General features: G+C 45.8%; 2 protein-coding genes across 2 annotated transcripts in view; both read right to left on the bottom strand.

Moving 5' to 3' along the window:
• Nr1i2 (nuclear receptor subfamily 1 group I member 2) overlaps positions 1-379 on the bottom strand; it is a 36,908-nt gene extending 36,529 nt beyond the window's left edge. Inside the window, exon 1 of the mRNA XM_028881586.2 lies at positions 57-379. The gene's annotated coding sequence lies outside the window, so the exon portion shown is untranslated. The remainder of the gene's footprint in view (positions 1-56) is intronic.
• A 2,774-nt stretch (positions 380-3,153) lies between these two features.
• The window catches only part of Cfap91 (cilia and flagella associated protein 91), a 47,792-nt gene continuing 31,424 nt past the window's right edge, over positions 3,154-19,521 (bottom strand). The window contains exons 11-17 of the mRNA XM_028881588.2: positions 16,904-17,020; positions 15,118-15,186; positions 13,522-13,668; positions 10,710-10,931; positions 8,013-8,161; positions 7,347-7,438; positions 3,154-3,769 (exon numbers count right to left, since the gene is read on the bottom strand). Coding sequence (XP_028737421.1) covers positions 3,474-3,769; positions 7,347-7,438; positions 8,013-8,161; positions 10,710-10,931; positions 13,522-13,668; positions 15,118-15,186; positions 16,904-17,020 — 1,092 coding nt within the window. The 3' untranslated portion in view covers positions 3,154-3,473. The remainder of the gene's footprint in view (positions 3,770-7,346; positions 7,439-8,012; positions 8,162-10,709; positions 10,932-13,521; positions 13,669-15,117; positions 15,187-16,903; positions 17,021-19,521) is intronic.

Raw genomic sequence — 19,521 nt, 5'->3', positions numbered from 1 at the left:
CTGTACAGAGACAGGGGGCGTTGGACTCCCAGAAGAGAAAGACAGCAAAATCATACCTGTTTGGTGCCCACTGCTTTTGTTGGATTTCTCCCTTGGGGTCCACTTTGAAGAATCAGGAATTAGAGCTCAGCACACCTGCACTGGCTGCCTGGTCACACACAGAGGTCTCGGCTTAAGCCTGTAGTCTTTCCTATGGGCCAAGGTCGGGCTCCCAGGGAGAGGCTGAACCTCTTGCTATAAAAACGGGCAGCTTCTCCTTCTCGGCTTTCAGGCTATGGCGTCCCCGGGCATAGGAAGCACACTTTTTCTTGCCCACATTTCACCCCAGGTCCAATGTAGTGAGAGGCCCCAGTTGGCACTCCTAAGTCCCAAGTCCAGCACCTGAACTAGCAATGGCCAGATTACCGTATTTACTCTCGTTATATACCCTCACTTTTTTCAAAGTTGTCTTCACTGTATAAGGGGAAGGGTGTTTTCAGTGTCTGCTCTAATTCTGGGCCAATGTCTGCCTCTTTGAGGGTGTTTGCCACTGGAAATAAAGTGCCTTTGAGTCTACAGTTCCTAACACTTTTTTTTTTTCTTCTCTCTAAGTCACTTTTCTGGACAACAGCATTGTACGCGGAAGTGAGAAAAGTAGTGAACTATGACACCGCCGTGTTGATGTGGGAAGGAGGGAGGATCCGGACCACAAAGGAGACAGGTGTGAGTCTGTAGTCCCAACCTCGGGGCAGAAAGCTGTCTAGGAGAAGGCGACTGGACCACTGGGAAGTTTCTGAGAGCTTTTTCTTCCCTCAGCTCCTTCTAAAAGGCTGAATAGGAGCAAGGAACTGGCCCAGCTGTAAAGTTTTGAGTGATGTTTTCTCCCCGACAAATCTTCCATAGCTGGGAAGCTGTTGTTAAACAATTCCATTGCCTGCAAAGTTGCCTTGGTGTTCAACAGGGACCTGGAATCAATGAAATAGGGATTGGAGTCCCCATAGAAGCAGCCTCTCCAGTGAGCGCTGGGGTAGAAGGGTAGTACCATGGGGTTATGGGGACCCGGGGACCACAGCCCAAGTGGCTGGGAAGGCTGAAAGGGGACACTTTTTTCCAAGGTCAGAGGTAGGTCTTTGGGTACTGTCTGGCACTTTCGTAGCTGAGGAGAATGGGCAGGATTCCAGCTGAGGCTGGGCAACAGGCCAGAAGTCCTGGAGCCACAGGTAAATTATTACAGCTTTTATCATCTCTCAAAGCTCTTCTGGCACACAAAGGTCTGGATTTACATCTCATATAAAAAAAAATGGCAAGTTATTTACGGCAGACACAGGGAATCCAGAACGAGTTTGGAACCTACCCAAGGAAAGAAATGCTCTTCTTCAGTCTGAAGAAGGGTTGTCTGGTCTCTCTTCCTCTGCATATGCTGTGTCGGGCTGTAGAGGGCATAGGGAGGCTTCAGGGAGGCCAAGCCTCAGTGTTCAGACAGGTAGGGCTTCATTTGGAAGCCAGTTAAAACACCCTGTACAGGTGGGTCCTGAGACCCCCAGCCTGGGCCCTGGTGGGAGCCCAGGTCACTCCTAGGCATGGCTGGGAAGGAAGAGAAACTGAGTCCTGACTCTATTCACCTTCTGCTACAAGAAGCATGCACTCCTGGGGCATGCACCAGAGGCAAGCCTAGGCAGTCAGGGTCCTTGGTAAAAATTTATAAAAACATAAACAAAAGTATAAATTAAAAAAAAAAAAAAACCCAGGGAGCCAACCAAATGCATGACATACCGATGGTGGAAATCCAGGTAAAGCTGAAGGAAGACAGGATTTTATCAGCCTGCCTAGTGGTCTTTCTCAAAATCTCCTAACATCCTTTTTGGGTGTGTGTGGTCTAATCTGAACTCGGGAGCATAGAGGTCCCCATGGGGTAGACTCAGAGGGACCTTCTCCTTTGGAGGACACATCTCCCTAGTTTTCTTTCTGTTGCTGTGATGAACGCAATGACCAGAAGACGTACAGGGGAGGACAGGAAAGGGTTAACTTACTCCTCCAGCAAACTGAGGTCAGAACTCAAGGCCGATGCGTGAAGCAGAATCCACGTACAGCTTGGTTTCTATTCGTATCACACACTTTTTTTGCCTACCCACCCCCTTTTTAAAGTTATCTTAAAGTGGGTGGGGTAGAACACAAGTTATCTAGTAGCATGTTAGACTGATTTGTAAATATTTAAATATATATATATATTTAAATAATTGTAAAAAAATAAATCTTTTCGATTCTTACTCTTGACTCTCACAAAAATCGGGGGCAGGCCTGTGTCTGAAGAATGGTTTTCTATCATTGTTGTGTGTTAGTCTACAAAACCAGTTCCAGTGTGGTATTTTCATAAGTACTTGGACCATGGTTGCTTCTCTATGAGGAACCCTTTCTCTACACCCTGCCTTCTGGTCCTTGAAGAACGTGTTCTATGCAAAGTTTGGACAAAGGGGACATGCAGACACCGGAGGTCATGAGCACTGTTTCCGGTCTCTTGACGTTTCTCTTTGGCTTACTGCCAACATCTTTTACAATTTTGTCTTATCTTTCTTATTGATAAATATTGTATGTACCAACCATGGATCATGCAGGACTCTCCTCTCGGTGGACCGACTCTTCAGCTCTGTTCTCCTAGTAACCTGGTAGATAATGTGCTATGTGTCAACTGTGTTACCAAGCAACTAACGACTTAAGGGAAAAATGGCCCCAACTGGTAAAACACATCTGTACGGGGATGACTTGCAAACATACACTAGTGCCCACCAGGGAATCACAGCTGGGAGGCTTTCTCGATGCGCTAACTTTTCTAAGTGGGAAGATCTGTTTGGGAGCCTCTGGAAGCTAAGCCAACAAAGTCATCAGAAGAGATTCTAGCCTCTGGGATGTGAGGCCTGTATACCAGGCAGGTCCTGTACCTACCCAGTGTGTTCCTGTCTTATATCCCACTGAGTAGACCCATGCCAAATATGGACCATCTTAGTTTTATGCATATGCACACTTAGTTGAGCCTGACACCACCTCCCAGAGTGCACTGCAGATGTTTGGGTTGAACTTAACAGGTTCTGCATCATGCTGTGTCTGTGCTTACAGGGAACACAATGCACTATGGGGCCCCTTGTCCATCTCTGTGAGAATAAGCTTTGCAAATAATGCTCACACATTCCATGATGCTTTATTTGTGATGGAGTACACTTATATGATAAAAGGACACCCCCCCCAAAAAAACCCTACAGTCTTACTTTTTAGATCACAAGAATCCAATTGCTATAGAACCAACTCTAACTTTCTAATAAACTCAACAATAGGTAGCATAACCTAGATGAGATGAGTCAGTTTCGATGGAAGTGCTTCATGTTTTTTTGTTTTAAACAACAGACAGTCCATTCATGTCATACTTGGTTGAGTAGCAGCTAAAGCTGAATGGAGCTGCCTCTCCTCCTGGGCTTCCTTCCCGATGGAAGAGTCAGGTTCACCTAGGCGTCTTCCTCACTTGGAGTCTGTTCTGCATTGGGCATGCCACTTGGACTCTGCTGTGAACTGGGCATGTCACTTGGACTCTGCTGTGAACTGGGCATGTCACTTGGACTCTGCTGTGAACTTGGTATATCACTTGGACTCTGTTCTGTAGTTGAGGCTGAGTCCTCATACCGCTTTTGCTGAAGGGTCTCCATCTGGTGGTAGATGACGGCATTTCTATGGATCATAGTCTCCGTGTTCTTGTGAATGATCTCATGAGCTGCCAGAATGTGCTTCCGCTGGGCATTCCTCACTGGACCAAAGTGACAGGAAAAGGTTTTACTTTTCTGCTTGAAACCATTTCTCAGTGTTTTTAAGATAGGAGTGAAAAAAAAAAACCCATTAACTTTCAAAACACACATTTTCTGCTTTGGGTTAACTGTACTCAATAAAAATGACCCATTATGTGTTTTAGGAGGACATTTTCTAAAAGTAACCCAGACTTGTTATCTTTTGAATTTGAAATGTTCTTCCACTGAAAACTTGGTCACCAGCTGTGGCACTATTGAGAAATAATTGGGTTATCAAGGTTCTAATTTTGCCAATGAGTTAATCCAAATGCCAAACCTAACCTTATAGAAGTTCGTTGACTGTATAGACTTTGGCTCTGGTTAATTTTGGTGTGTGATGTTTTTAATCATAAAAGGTTTTTTTAAAAAATAATAAAGTTTATATAACAAAGAATCTATTGAGTCACACTTGCATGGACCATTAGGAGGCGGGGCTTAGTAGAGGAAGTAGGTCGTTGGGGGCATGCCTTTGATGGGTACATCTTGGCTCTGGACCATTCCTTTCTCATTCTCACGGTGGGGCCAGGGCATGAACATCTTTCCTCAGCTACACGTTTGTGTCTTTCTTCTGCCTCGCCAAGGCCCAGAAACAGCAGACCTACTGACAGGGGGTGGGACATCCCAGACTATGAGCTTAGAAGGCGGTCCTAGCTGCGAATCCTATGGACATGTATTCCTCAGCTTTAATACAGGCAACGGCCAAGGCTGAAGCCCTTGGGATGTTGCTAATAATGGAGATGTTAGCAATCTCCACTTGTCCTTAATTTGTGCTAGAGAGTTTTAAACAGTTGACGCGTGATCACTCATTTAATTCAACCACAACCTTAAAAGAGAATATTATTAGCAGTCTCATTTTTAGAAGGGTGTAGACACAAGGGAATTAATTAGATAATCTACCCCACACCACACAGCTAGCTAGTTAAGGACAGTAAGAAGTACCACAGGCTAGACATGGGGGCACATGCCTGTAATCCTAGCACTAAAGAGGCCAAGGCAAGAAGATTGCTAATTCAGGGCCAGCCTGGGCTATATAATGTATGAGACCCTTTCCCCAAAAGGAAAATTAAAAAGTACTAGGTATTCTTTGCTATTTGGGTATCAGTTACTTTGCACAGTACATGGTTGAAAATGCAGGGTGGGGGGGGGCTACATCGGTCATGAGTCAACCCTGCTAATTATTTATTTCCAATCACTTATTTTCTTGGCTGAAAAATGAGAATGCACCTATAACTGTTGTAAGAGATTAAGATACTGTGCAGTTTCTAACACTTAATGAACTACCCTGACCTTGGCATGCACAGTAAGATAACTGGGCTGGGAGAGGGTTCAGCTGGTAAGAGTGCTTGCTGCTCTTCCAGAGGACCAGTTTGGTGCCTAGCAACCCACATCAGGCAGCCACAGCCACCCATATCCTCCAGGGGATCTGATACATTCTTCTTGCTTCTGTACACACAGACAGACAGACAGACAGACACAGACACACACAGACACACACACACACACACACACACACACAGACACAAAGACACAGACACACACACAGAAAGAGAGAGAGATAATCATAAATCTTTAAAAGAATAAGATAACTCCAAATGGCCTATGAAGATATCTTAGTCTTGGGTAGAGAGTGTGTGTAAGACATATGGTCCTCTTAGTTGAAAAGAGAAACAAAGCCAGGTGTGGTGGCGCATGCCTTTAATCCCAGCACTCAGGAGTCAGAGGCAGGTGGATCTCTGTGAGTTCAAGGCTAGCATGGTCTATATAGAGAGTTCCAGGACAGCCAGAGCTACATAGTGAAACCCTGTCTCAAAAATAAATAAATAAATAAACAAGAAATAAAAATTCCAAGTGTTCATTCTTTGCCTATATGTAGAGGGAAATGAACATAAAATATAAATAAATCAGTATTATATGCAAAGGTTGAGGACTCACCCAACCTACCCACTGACAATTCCCTCCAGGTTCCCCTACATTCAATAACCCTCTCCAAATCTTTCCCCTTAGGTCCAGAAGGAGAGTTGAGAAAGTTTTTTTTTAATCATTTCATCTTTAAAATTTTTATATGTATGTGTTAGAGGTGTGTGCTCATGAATGCAGGTTCCCTCAAAGTCCAGAAGTGTCAGATCCCCCAGAGCTGGAGTTACAGGGGGATGTAAACCACCCAACATGGGTGCTGGGACCCATGGTTCCCAAGGGTTTCTGCTCCCGCTGCTGGGAGGGAATTACAAACTAATAAATGTTAAGCACATTTTTTCCTTCCATCTCTTTCAATTCCCTTAGGGAAGGTGGCTCTGAAGAAGGCTTAATATTTACCATTAATTCTCAAGGATCTTGAACACACAGCAGCCCTTTTATACTATAATATATATTACTTGGTCTGAATATTTAACTCTGTCGCTATGGACACTGTAATGCATGGTGGGAGCAAAGCCATCTTTTGTGTGGCCATTAGGTAGTTTTGTGAAAACATGAAACACACACATTCTGCTGTCCAACACTTACGCTGATGGTAATCTAAGGATCGTAGCCAAGATGTGTGTAAATACACTGATTGCAATAAAATAAGAAAGATACAAAAGACACTGTAAACAGACTAAAACCTGAGTGCTAGAGAGTACCTACCATTTTTGCTACCATGTGTAAGCAAAAATATCAACCTTCTTTGACCTAATGCGTTAGAATTCCACTAGCCCATTGTCCGTAATCAAGCAAATATTACGCTTTTCTGCTTCAGTCTCTCCAGAGGTTTCTACAAACTAAAGGCATGTGTGTGGCTGTTTTATGGTCTTGTCCTGATGACACCCCTCTCTGGGATCAGATCTGGCCCCAACAGTTTGAGGGTTCTGGAAGAATCTTTTTCTTCTTCTTTTTAAAATTTTTATTTTTATTATTTTAATTATGTACATGTAGGAGGGGGGATGTCCATATGAATGCAAGTCCCCACAGAGGTCAGAGGTGTCAGATCCCCCTGCCCCTGGGGTTACAGGAAGCTGTAAGCCACCTGATATGTGTACTGGGAATCAAACCCAGGTCCTCAGAAAGAGCAGTATGTGCCCTTAACCACTAATGAACCCATCTCTCTAGCCCCGATTGCTTTTCTTTTTAAGATGTATTCTTTCCTTTTCTATTGACTAAAAGCACCATTATTTTAAAACGTGCCGTTTTCGACAAAGGACAAATTGAAACTGTTATACTGAGATGTCACCCTAGCAGAAACACTATCAGTGACCCGGGAGACAGCAAAGCATCCTTAGACCCGTGCGGCACCCCTGCTTTTCAGCACCATCGTTTCTGCTCTCTGTCTGCAGAAGGCTGCAACTGTGGGTCACAGAATACAGCTCCCTGGGAACCTGAGAACTTCCGGTCAAAGACAGTGACGTTTGGCATTCTGCCAATCCGACTGGCGCGGATCCTGCCCCCTGCTGGAGGTGACTAGGTTCTGCAGCCAAGCTGCAGGAACGGAGAGTGGTTACGTTCTGAAGCAAGAACCCACTGTTTCTTCAGAAACCCCACGCCTGTGTCTAGAATTCCACCCCTTACCTTTCTCTTTGACGAAGTCTTTCTGCACCTCTGGGATGAGAAAACTGTACACCAACTCGGCAACAATCTCCTCTGACTGAAGATACGTTCGACTAGAAAACAACAACAAAGTCAAGCAAAGGAGCAGACGAATAAAACACAAACCCCTGGTTTCTCTGCTCGGGCTGCTGATAGGTGCCGAGACCTGTGTGGCCTCCTAAGCGCAACTCCTAAATGCCACCTTTCCCTTGATTGGGTGATCTGAAAGAGCACATTCCTGACAAGCTCGTTTGGCTTCATGAAAAAATTAGAATTTGACCCTATCCAGCCTGCTATGAAGCATATGTTAAAAATTCAGCAAACGCTTGGAAGTCTAACACACTTTGGGATTAAGCCCAAATAATGTCAAATACATATATATCTACTTCACTTTTATGTTCTTGGTATTGTAATGATGTATAGGATGGAAATAAACCAGGATAGAGGGAAACAGAGAATTCAATACCCAGTGCTCCTACCACAGAGAGGTATGGGCATGCAGCGCTCCAGTGAGTTATGCTAGCAAGACAATGGACACTAAAGCACGGTTTCTCTATTGCGGTGGGACCTGAAGTGTCTGAAAGTTTACACCTGGACAGCAAGGGGTATGTCGTCATCCATTTCACAGTCTTTTCTCATGCCGCATACCGGTTTTCCATTTCATAAGCAATGTCATTGATCTCCTCAGCGATCCTCTCAATTTCTGCTCTGGCCTGTTCTTCCGCAGTTTTCTCTTCGGTGTTCAATATGATGTCTTCCAGATAGGAGGTTACAGTACTTTGGTGAACCTTGATCAGCTGCCGAAATTAAACATATATTTAATTAATAATATATCTCCTTAATATAGTGCTTAAGCACGTCAATTGTAAACAAGACAAAACCCACACTGTGGTGATATTTTATTGTGCTGAAATGTGATATTTTATTTGTATGCTAATAAACAAAGTTTGCCTGGAGATCAGAGGTCATATAGTGAGCCATAAACAGAAGTCAGGCGGTGGTAGCCCATGCCCTTAATCCAATCACATGGCAGGCAGAGTCTCAGTGTGATCAAGGACACAGCCAAGCGTGGTGACACACACCTTTAATCCCAGTACCAACCAGAGAGACCTGGAGGTCTGTATAGACAGGCAGTGACGAGGAAGTCATGTGGCTGGGCTTAGAGCCAATGAGAAGGCAGAACAGGAAGGCAGTAAAAAGCACAGTATAGACAGAAAGAAGTTCTTTCTGGGGAAGCGACGGCAGGTGGTAAGCTAAGGCTAGCATGGCTCTCCGCTATTTCTCTCATCTCTTCGGCTATTACCCCTGTATTTGGCTCTGTGTTTCTTATGGAATAAGACTGTTTAGAAATTCGTCTACACCACACATACACCATTGCTTGATGACCTCATGGTTCATCCATTTCCTTTATTAAGTCATTAGTCTGTTTCTCATCCCTCTACCTATGCTTTCTGGGCAGCCCAACCCAGTTAGCCCGTCTCACAACTGTGGGTCTTACTGGGATGTTGATAAAAAGCACCGCAAAACAGTGATGATCGACAGCCTCGTTTGGATCCTGGTCGTCCCTATCAGTCGTGTGGCTTGGCCAAGCCACCTAACTGCAGCAGAGGCTAGGGGGTGTTTCCCAATATCCTTTCTGTCTTTTATCTTAAATAACAGAATCTCTGGATTGCTGCTAGGCAAACAGGTACCCAAGGACTACACTTCCTAGTTCCTGTAGGTTCTAGTCATGGCCACAATAACCAAAGTCCCACCAACAGAATAAGTGCTGATCTGATAGGCCCAACTTCTCGAAAAGATCCTTACAAAGAAAGACTTTGCTTCCCCTTTTCTCTTCCTTTTCTCTCTTTTTTTTATGTTTGATTTCATGGACACGAAGCCTGTGATGACAATTGTCACCTTAAGTTGCCACAAGGGGCCATATTAGAGACTGCAGAGCAGAAGGTGGAAGGACCCCAGGTCACTGAAGGATTTCCTGAATTGTCATAATGACCCTTAATTTCTCCTTGAAGATTTCTTGAAATCATGAGATAGAATCAGAGCACATAAATATGCAGTATAATGAATTAGGACAAAACCAGTATCCGCAGAGTTGCTGCTAGTACCTAAGTAGGCCACTGGGTCCCTCCTGACCACGGCCTCTTTCTGCTTTCACGACGGTCCTAGTCAGCGCTTACTCAGCTTCAGAATTTTGCTAACTATGGAATCTCAGGCAAAACCAATTAGCTTTGGTTCTTTCATCCACATGCACATGCACATGCCCATGTATACACACCCAGGAAGTACCAAGAGCATCAACAATGACACGCTAAGCTTTGTATGTGTGTGTATGTCTCAACAAATTGTGAGTCTTGTGGAGGCAAAAACATTTTTATGTCTGAATTTTTCTTTGAATCTGAGATAATACCCAGGACTCAGCAACTGTTCGGGACCTGTTTCTTAGAGGGCCCGGGAGCCCTCTTTATGTACCTTGAACCCCAGTGTCAACCTTAAGCCCCACACCTTCCTGATGTTAGCATCTTAATGGCAGTTCAGTATGTTATCAACCAAGACATGTTTGTGGAATGTCTAATATGTCCAGGGCCCACGTTGATGGTGCAGAAAGCACAATGGGAACACACGGCATGCTTGCTCTCATGAAGCTGAGCGTTTATTCAGGAAGCAAGCTATAAAGACATCGAACATTAGATAGTTGGGTTATAAAGAAGAGGTGAGGGGCGTTCAATACTGGCCATGTATGTATGAGGACATAGGTGCTTGCACAAAGCAGTCCTTAAGGCAGGCCAAAAACATTGTTAACCCTTTGGTGTCCTTCCTAGATGTGACTGAAATTTCTGCCTTTTCCACTCGGCCGATCCAAAATAAGCTTCAGCTAAATTCCCGATTGTACTTCTGACCCCTGACCCATCATTCTCTCGCTTTTTACCTCCCAAAGGAGTAGCCACAGCTTCCAGTTGCATAAGCCATGGACTCGTCATCATTCTTGATGTCTCCCTGTGTCTCCCTTTGGCCATAATTCCTTAAAGAGGACTTCATTCTTGGCCTCACTTGCTCCCTTCATGAACTTTCTAATTCTGTAATTGTGCACATGTTCTATGTTATTTAAATTGCTGGGGAGCAGGGCTGTGTCTGTGCCTTCCCTCCAGAGCACCCACAATATGCGGAGTGGAAACTCAGCGTACTTGCTAAATAAAATGGAGACAACACACAAATCCTATTTTATGTCATGAGCTGTCCGTATGATTTCAGGAGACATCACAGTCTGAGATGTCTTTGGCTAAACCTGGCTCCCCCTGGGCCCCGGAGTCTAGGGGGTTTACCTACACCGGGGGCTGCCCCACTTGCCTCCATAAATATCTGGTCCTCTTGCTGCAGACGCCTTTGCTCCACCTGGCGCCGTCCGCTCTCCTCCGCCTCCCGCATGCGCCGCTGGCGCTCAGCCAGCATGGCGAAGGCGTGGATCCTCCGCTCCTCCTGCAGCCGCACCAGCTCTTTGGACAGAAAGTCAAGCATGTCTGCCAGCACCCTTCCTTCCAGGTCACCCAAATGGTTTTCAATGACCGACACCTTAAAAACAATACAGACTTTAAGGATGAGCTCCGCTCAGAGCGGTGGCTATGAAGTGCCGGGTGCCTCGGAATGACCGAGCAAGGCGACTTCTTGTTAGAACAGCCTTAACCAGGAATGCCGTGCCCCAGCGGCCCCACCCCTGGGCACTTATTGGAAAATGTAGTACAAACTCAGATCTGAGAAAGCAGATTGCCCAGTCAGTCGGTCCCCATGGTTCACAGCTCTTAAATCATGAAAAGGATTTACTGACTCGTTCTCTCAAGTGACACGCTCAATGTAATTTTTTTTTCAATTTTATGCAGAAAGTCAGACATGAAGGAAAACAAGAAGATAACAGTGTATTCAACTTAATAAAATAGAAATTCACCCATGAGCACTTTTAATTTTTAAATATCTGGTCTTCTACAAGCTTGAAGAGTTTTAAAACGCCAAATAGCATGAAAGTGGAAAACCTTAGTACTTTGTAGACTTTTAATAGCTTCGAAGCTATTAACAACCATCTTTGAGACAGCACAGGATAGAGCTTAAATGTCGGTGTACCACTGGGGTACAATACGGGGCCCGTGGAGTGCCGGCCAGGAGCAAGCCGCACTGATGTATGGATATCCATGTCCTGGCTTTCACACAAGAAATGTGTTTAAGATGTGTTTCCCTGCCCTCTCCTGAGCATAAGGGAACGTCTCCCTTCTTCCCACCGACCACTCTGCTCGGCACCCCCTCTGCTCTGTGTCTAAAGGGAAGGAATAGTCTCGGGTCTCAGAGGCAATGAGGTCACTGGCTGAGGCTGTCCGTCAAGGGCAGTTGTCAGACCAGCTCCCTCATCCCATCCTCACCCACACATACTTTCAAGCCCTGAAATTCAACGCTTTTTTGTTTTGTTTTGTTTTGTTTTTTGTATTTTGTTTTTTAAACAGAGCGCTAAAAAGGGTGAAGTTGGGCATATCTCTGCTCCTTCATCTATCAGCAGTGGATGCTCAGCCCAACAGAGAAGATGGGTTCTCTCCCTGCTGTCATGGACCTAAACGCTCTCACTTCCAGGGTAAGGGGCGGGTGCTAGCCTAAGCTCCACAGCTGCCTTTTCATGCCCAGCCTCAGTCCTTTGCCAGGAAGCGCAGCCAGGAATGCTCCGGTAAGGAAATGCAATTTGAAAGTAGAAGTGCTTAGAAGGCATCACTGCTGCAGCCGTATCATTAACTCATCACAAAGTGGAGTTGTGTCTCCCGAACAGTTTCCCAAAGAAATGGAACATCCCGAGACCATCCCGAGACCCTCCCGGAGACCCCTGCCCTGGGTACCTTGATAGGACAAAGTTAAGTAGTCTTCAGAGGAGTGGCACGTTCCCAAGAGACCTTTCCACCTCGCTTAGCTGACGGGAATGTCTGCTTCACAGTTGGCTTAGCTCCACGGGCCTCCAAGGGCCAAGGAGAGCATTTTCCCCACCACGCCTCGGGACCTACTCTTTCCCTGGATTTCCACGCCCTGTCCGAACATCGCCAAGACTCCAGGACCACCAGACTCAGACACTCCACATTCTCATCTTTCCTCAGCCCTCCTTTTAGGTGGCACAACTTGTGACTCTCCTACTGCCTGACCTCTGACCTTGCCCCTGCACCCCGAAGCCCACCGGTATCAACGGCATCGCTGTCGTATAAAAAAGTAAAGCTGGCCGGACGGCAGTGGCGGCGCATGCTTCAATCCCAGCACTCGGGAGGCAGAGGCAGGTGGATCTCTCTGAGTTTTAGGCCAACCTGGGCTACAGAGCAAGTTCCAGGACAGGCTCCAAAGCTACACAGAGAAACCCTGTCTCGAAAAACAAAGCAAAACAAACAAAAAGTAAAGCTGTCGTCATTCCCAAGTTGGTTATTATTTGTCCTCGATTCCCATATAGCGCGAGAGTCCTGTGTGTTCACTAAAAGCTGGCCAAACAATGTTGCTGCAGGTACCACGACTTTAAACTGTGCAAACTGATGCATTTTTAGGTTTGGTTTACGGACACCTGGGAACAGGAGTAAATGACTACAGTGGAGTCGGAAACACTTGAGATCAAGCACGGAGGGATGAATGCTGGATGGGTGGGTGGGGGTTGGCTGTCGTTCTTGTCAGATGGCGGAGCAGGAGAGCCTGGCAAAGTCACCAAAAGTCATCGAGAGACAGTGGCATATTTAATGGGTAGCTCAGCCCAGCAAGAGCAATTCACCCGTGGCTCCAAAATTCTGCAGTAAATGTTAATGCTTTAAAGGAAATCTCATATTGTACTGTTTTCCATGTTACTGTTGCTGTTATTATTATTCACTTAGCCATCGCGCTAACCCAGGTGTAAGGGAGTTCAGCAGCATTACTCAATGTTTAAGAACAATCGGAAGGGGAAATCTTGGGAAAAGTGACTTTGTTTGATTTGGTTTTGAGGTTTCTTTCTATTTTTTAAAACCGGAGCATCCTTTCGATTCAGCTAGGGCACACCTCACTCTGTGCCGGGGCTGTGGAGGAATTTTAGAATCTTCTCATGGAACGTTATTGCAGCGCTGCTCAGGACAGTAACCACTGAGGGGAGGGCGCAGCAAGTCACAGAGGGCACAAGGAGCAGAACCTTGTTCTCGTGCAGGTTCCTCTGCCGCTGCAGGGCCAGGGTCACTTGCTTCTCGGCTTTCTTCACTAGCTTCTCATCCTCCTGCAGGGCGTGGCTGGTGCGCAACTCCAGGATCAACTCCAGCCGCTTCTCCTTGCCCTCGAACATCTGCGCCAAAGCAAAAAAGAAAAAAGAAAGATTTGCCTGTACCTTGTGCCAAGACTGCCAGGCCACGCAGTGAGCTGGGAGGCACGTGTGAGCAGCAGGTTCTGTGCCCGCTGTTCACCAACGAGAACCACGCCCCATGTGCCCTCTGTGGATGGGTGCAGGAGTGCGTGCATGGTGTGTGCATGTGTGTGTGTCTGTGTGTGTGTGTGTGCGCGCGTGCGTGCGTGCTTGCGTGCGTGCATGCATGTGTGTGCGTGCGTGCGTTGCTCCACCTCCTACAGACATGGTAGCAACTACAGCAACCATCCTGGGCTACAGAGTGAGTTTCGGGAAAGGAGCAAAGCTACACAGAGAAACCCTGTCTCAAAAACAAAAAACAAAACAACAACAACAAAACAGCGGGGGTGGGGGGTGGTGGTGCACACCTTAATCCAGCACTCAGGAGCAGAGCAAGGGATCTCTGTGAGTTCGAGGCCAGCCTGGTCTACAGATCGAGTTCCAGGACAGGCACCAAAACTACACAGAGAAACCCTGTCTCCAAAAACCAAAATAAAAAAACAAAACAAAACAAAAACAAACCCAACAACCTGCACTGTTCTAGGCCAGTTTGCTTTTCCGATGAACTAACACCATCTGCTCTCTGAAGGGAACTGCAAGATTGTCTGGATTAAGGCGAGGAGAGGGAAGCCCAGTGCTCAGCACAGGCATTCACCCTGCCCTGCACAGCGGAGTCTCTCAAGAACTGAAGCCCTCAGGAGGGAAAACCGAGAAAAAGGGCTTTCAAGTGGGTTTCCAAGTGAGGCGTGCCTGCTGCAGTGGCCGAGATCATCCGGCCAAAGCTTAAAGTCAGGACCAGCACGGGGCCTGCTGGTTGTTAAGGGAACATCCCTCGGACTCAAATTACTTCCCTCTAAAATGAGAGTTCTGGTAGGAAAAAAGAAGAGAGAGAGAGAGAGAGAGAGAGAGAGAGAGAGAGAGAGAGAGAGAGAGAGAGAGAGGATACCCACAGGACATAACGCGGGCATATAGCTCAAAACTGTAACGACTTTGTGTTTGTAGCACAGATATTGCCCACTCTATGCAAACACAAATTGTTTTAAGACATAATAGAAAATTAGGGAATCCTTCCTGGTTTGCAATGCTCTAACATTCAAAATTCAGATAAGCAAAATCTGGGGAGTTAGCAATTCTGCAGAAGAAAAAGAACGAGTTCGCACAGCCTGAGTCCCAACCGTGGCACAGGACGATGGGCAGGCGATTCCTCTCGTCTTGACCGTGTGCTGCCCAGAGGGACAAGGACGGCACTAGAAGGGAGAGGGAGTTAATTCCAGAGTACCAGGGACCAGGAGAGCGGGGCGTGGGAGGGGATTCCCTGGGCAGACAGACAGACGCAGTCTCCACTGTTCGCTACGGCAGGAGGAACGCTGGCCGGGGGTCTGACCTACGCACCATGTTCTGCACAACTCTGCCCCGGAGTAACTTCTGCAAGTGGATGACAGCCATTTCTATGTCTCCGTCCTGCAGAGACAGAGGGAGAAGTGGGGTGAGGACAGCAGCGGCTCGAGCAGCAAACACTTTGGGGGACCGAGTTCAAGCCCGGGACTTCGGTAGATGCCAAAAGAATGGAACGAGGACTCAGGTGTGGGTCTGCTGTCGTCCAGCACACAGGGTCGTAGATATTACCTACCGTATCGTCAAAAGTCATCATTCTAAGTATGAATGATACATCATTACGAGAGTCTAAAAGAAAGAAATGATGGGACTGCCACGATAGCCACTCCCGACACCATCATTCTGAAGCCACAAGTGCCGCGAACGATGTCCTTTAACACCGGGATTTTCGTGGCTGCTCGTGAGCGATGGAAGAAGTAGCGAGAGTAGGGTGCTTTTCCCGTGAGTCAGCTGAACTGGCAAAATCAGACTACAGTGGGCAAGAGTCATCAGCTACAGAAATCAATGTATACGGTAGTTCCGGTGCTAGGGAGGGGAGGACCGTTTTCTTCAGGGATGTAACCCCCGCGAAGCTACCCGTGCTCCAATCCACCGCCCTGTGCCCGTGCACATGCCAGACTCGGTGGCTTTAAAACAGAGCACACGCGAACTGGGAGGACATCATGGTGGAAAAATAAGGGAGGAATTAGAGCAGAGAGAACCGGAAGTCCTGATCAAACTACATTGTATGCATGTGTCGACTGGTGTGTCCAAAGCAGCGAAAATAAACCTGGAAATCTAATTAAGGCTGATCCATGTACAGGCAAGTACCAGGGCAACGGTGGAGGGTTACGAGTAACGAGAGGTGTGCACAGAGTCTGCAGAGGGAGGCTTTCTTGTCCGTCTGTTTTCAGGGTCCCCACCAAGGAAAGCAATAGGCCCTGGAGATTTCTCACCCACTTGCCGCCATCCTTCTCTGAGGAGGCACAGCAACCATCTGAATGATCCTGTTGCCTTGGGCGTCAGTGCTGAGATTACAGGGGTGTGCCCGCCATGCCAGGCTGTCTCCTCTGTCTCCCTCCCACCCCTCATCCCCTCCCTCCTCCTCTTCCTCGTTTTTTGTAATATACATGGGGATTACCTTCTAATAGCTACTTTTTATCCTCTGTGTTTTTACTCTTGAAAAAACTGAAAAGTTTAGATTTCACATGGATTATATTTGTATGTGTTAGATGTTTGATACATACAAATTAAGAGGGAACTGGGGGGCCTGGAGAGATGGCTCAGAGGTTAAGAACACTGGCTGTTCTTCCAGAGGTCCTGAGTTCAATTCCCAGCACCCACATGGTGGCTCACAACCATCTATAATGAGATCTGGCTTCCTCTTCTGGCCTGCAGGGATACATGCAAACAGAACACTGTATACATAATAAGTAAATAATTTTTTTTTTAAAGAGGGAACTGGGGGTGGGTGGGTGAAGAGATGGGTTTCCATTTTCAACATCCACATGGCAGCTCACAACCATCTGTAACTCCAGTTCCAGAGCAATCCAGTGTCCTCAATGGCCTCCATGGTCAATGCATGCATGTCGTGCACAGACGTGTGCAGGCAAAATGCCAGTAGGCATAAAATTTTTTTAAAAAATGAATCTCAATAGAAATTTAAAAGAGAGGGAACTGATTTTAAATCGGAGCTTGAGACGCTAACACTGCTAGCTCATATTCGTTTCCAACCCAAACTACCCTAAGTGTGAACTGACTGCAGTCCTGAACTCAGTGTGTCAAGTGAAAGTTTCCGACTTACCGAGGAACTCATCTCCAGCGTGGGAGTTGGGAGCCGAGTCTGGGGGAGGGGATTCTTTTGCAGGAGTCGCAGGGGTTTCCTTCCTTCTAGGACTTTATTCTTCTTATCTAGAAGCGCCTGAAAGAAATGCCAGCCAATGTCATCTCTTATTTTTCCACCTTCCCCCAGTGCCAGATTTAGACTGTAGATCTGGATATCAATCTGGATCCCTATGCTTAGATTCAAGGTTAGCTGAGAAAGTTCTGCCTGGGGCGCATGTATTCCCCACCGTGTGCTATGATATTGCTAAGAATATATTAACCCGGGTGCTGGAGAGATGGCTCTGTGGTTAAGAGGACCTGGGTTCAATTCCCAGCACCCACATGACAGCTCACAACTGTCGGTAACTCCAAGATCTGACATCTCTTTCTGTTTCTTTGTTTGAATTTTTTTGTATATTTTATGTATGTGAGTGTTCTATTTGCATGAATGACCGCATGACAGATCCCATTATAGGTAGTTGTGAACTACCATGTGGTTGCTGGGAATTGAACTCAGGACCTCTGAAAGAGCAGCCAGTGCTCTTAACTGCTGAGCCATCTCTCCAGCCAAGATCTGACATCTCATACAGACATACATGCAAGCAAAACACCAATGCACATAAAAGAAATAAATTAGAATCCATTAACCACTGAATAAACGTGGCATCTATTTTTAAATAGACTTAATTTTATGTTATGAGTATGTGTGCATATCTGAGTGTACATACACTCACTCTGTGTGTGTGTGAGTGTGTGCATGTGCGTGTGCGTGTGCGTGTGCGTGTGCGTGTGTGTGTGTGTGTGTGTGTGTGTGTGTGTGTGTATGTGTGCATGTGCAGAAGCCTTCACAGGTCAGAAGTGGGAGTCAGATCCCTCACACCTGGAGTTATGGCGATTGTGAGCACCATGTAGGTGCTGGGATTTGAACCCTGGTCCTTGGCAAACCAAACCTGGGTCCTTTCCAAGAGCAGTGAGGTCTCTTAATTGCTGAGCTGTCTCGTCAGCCCCTACCTATTTTTGTAGCAATTTCCATCAGAGATCAGTGGGATTTCTAAAAAAGGTTCTGTCCTGTGTGCACACATGTGTAAGTCCAAGCTTCTGCTTTCACACATCACTAATTTATTGTGTTTAAATAAATATCAAAAACCAGGAGATTCTCCTGTGTAGGGAGTGGTTAAATGTTTAGTATGTTTTGCTGTTGCAGAGGAGCTGGGGAACATTGAACAGCTTCTGTCTCTAAGCGGAGAGGGACCTTCCCTTTGGCCTGGAGTGTGAATTTTAAAATATTAACTCATTTTCTGGTGGTAGAGTGTGTGTTCTGTATTTTTACATGTTTCCCCCTTTTTGTATCACCAAAAACCCTGTCAAAATTATACATAAGGTTTATTTCAGCAATTCCATTTTAGCCACAGGGAAATACTTTAAATTTAAAAGTACCAAAAGTTCTCCTGTTGTGCTTTACATCCTATACCTTAGTTCATTTTTGTCATAAAATCATTTTTACAGGATGTTTTTCCTAAAAACACAGGCAAGTAATGTTTAAAGACACACACACACACACACACACACACACACACACACACACAACACTAAAAGTTGAAACTAGTGAAACTTCACAAAGCATAAGTGAAATTTAGCATCTCCTAACTGCACTAGGTAAAAAAAAATCTGGCTTTGTCCAAAACAAAACTATCAGCAATTGACGTCAATTCTGGGCAGCCGTGGACAGATATTAACATGCAGACAGCTGGGGAACTCAGAGAGCAGAGCCCTGGGCCATACCACATGAAATCACAAAACCACATCAAAGCCAGCTATTCAGGACGAAAGGTTGGTAAGGATGTGGGAAAATGGGCATTTATATGTACGGCAGAAACAGATATTTATATAAGAAAATTTGGCAATATTCATCAAAATGATAAATGCACACTGTTGTGGAATAATCTTTTTGTAATACTTTTTGTGAAGATGTGTCTTTGCTTATGGCCCCTTTGGATTGGTTTAATAAAGAGCTAAATGGCCAATAGCTAGGCAGGAGGTACAGGCAGGACTTCCAGGCACAGAGAGGACTCTGGGAAGAAGAGAGGTAGAGAAGCCAGCCAGACACGGAATGAGAGGGACACGCAGCATGGGATAGAGGTGAAAGCCATGTGGTAGAACATAGACTAATAAAAACATGGGTTGATTTATGTTATAAGAGTTAGTTAGGAACAGGCCTCAGCTATAGGCTGAGCCTTCATAATTAATAATAAGTCTCTGTGTGTCATTATTTGTGAGCTGGTGGCCCAAAGAGAAGTCTGTACAGCGTATAGCAATTCTGTGTCTAAGAACATCAGATGTGTTCACACATCTACCAAATGGTGCAGGCAGGAGTCACCGAAGCTTTGGGTTCAGTGTTAAAAGATCTACAAACAGACTAGATATCTACTTACTAGGAAGGGGGCTGATTCCATATTTGACCACATACAACAATCCATCTTTAAAGTGTTAAAAAAAAATGGTAAGACAGTCATATAGATAGATATCCAAGACACCAAGTTTAAAAAACCAAAACCAAAAACAAGAGCAGACATATTTTATAACTTTTTTCTTTTCTTT

The sequence above is a fragment of the Peromyscus leucopus genome, chromosome 12 (assembly GCF_004664715.2).
Source record: "Peromyscus leucopus breed LL Stock chromosome 12, UCI_PerLeu_2.1, whole genome shotgun sequence".
NCBI lineage: Eukaryota > Metazoa > Chordata > Mammalia > Rodentia > Cricetidae > Peromyscus > Peromyscus leucopus.
The sequence above is the reverse complement of the archived record's forward strand: the minus strand, read 5'-3'. Positions and strand labels throughout refer to the sequence as shown.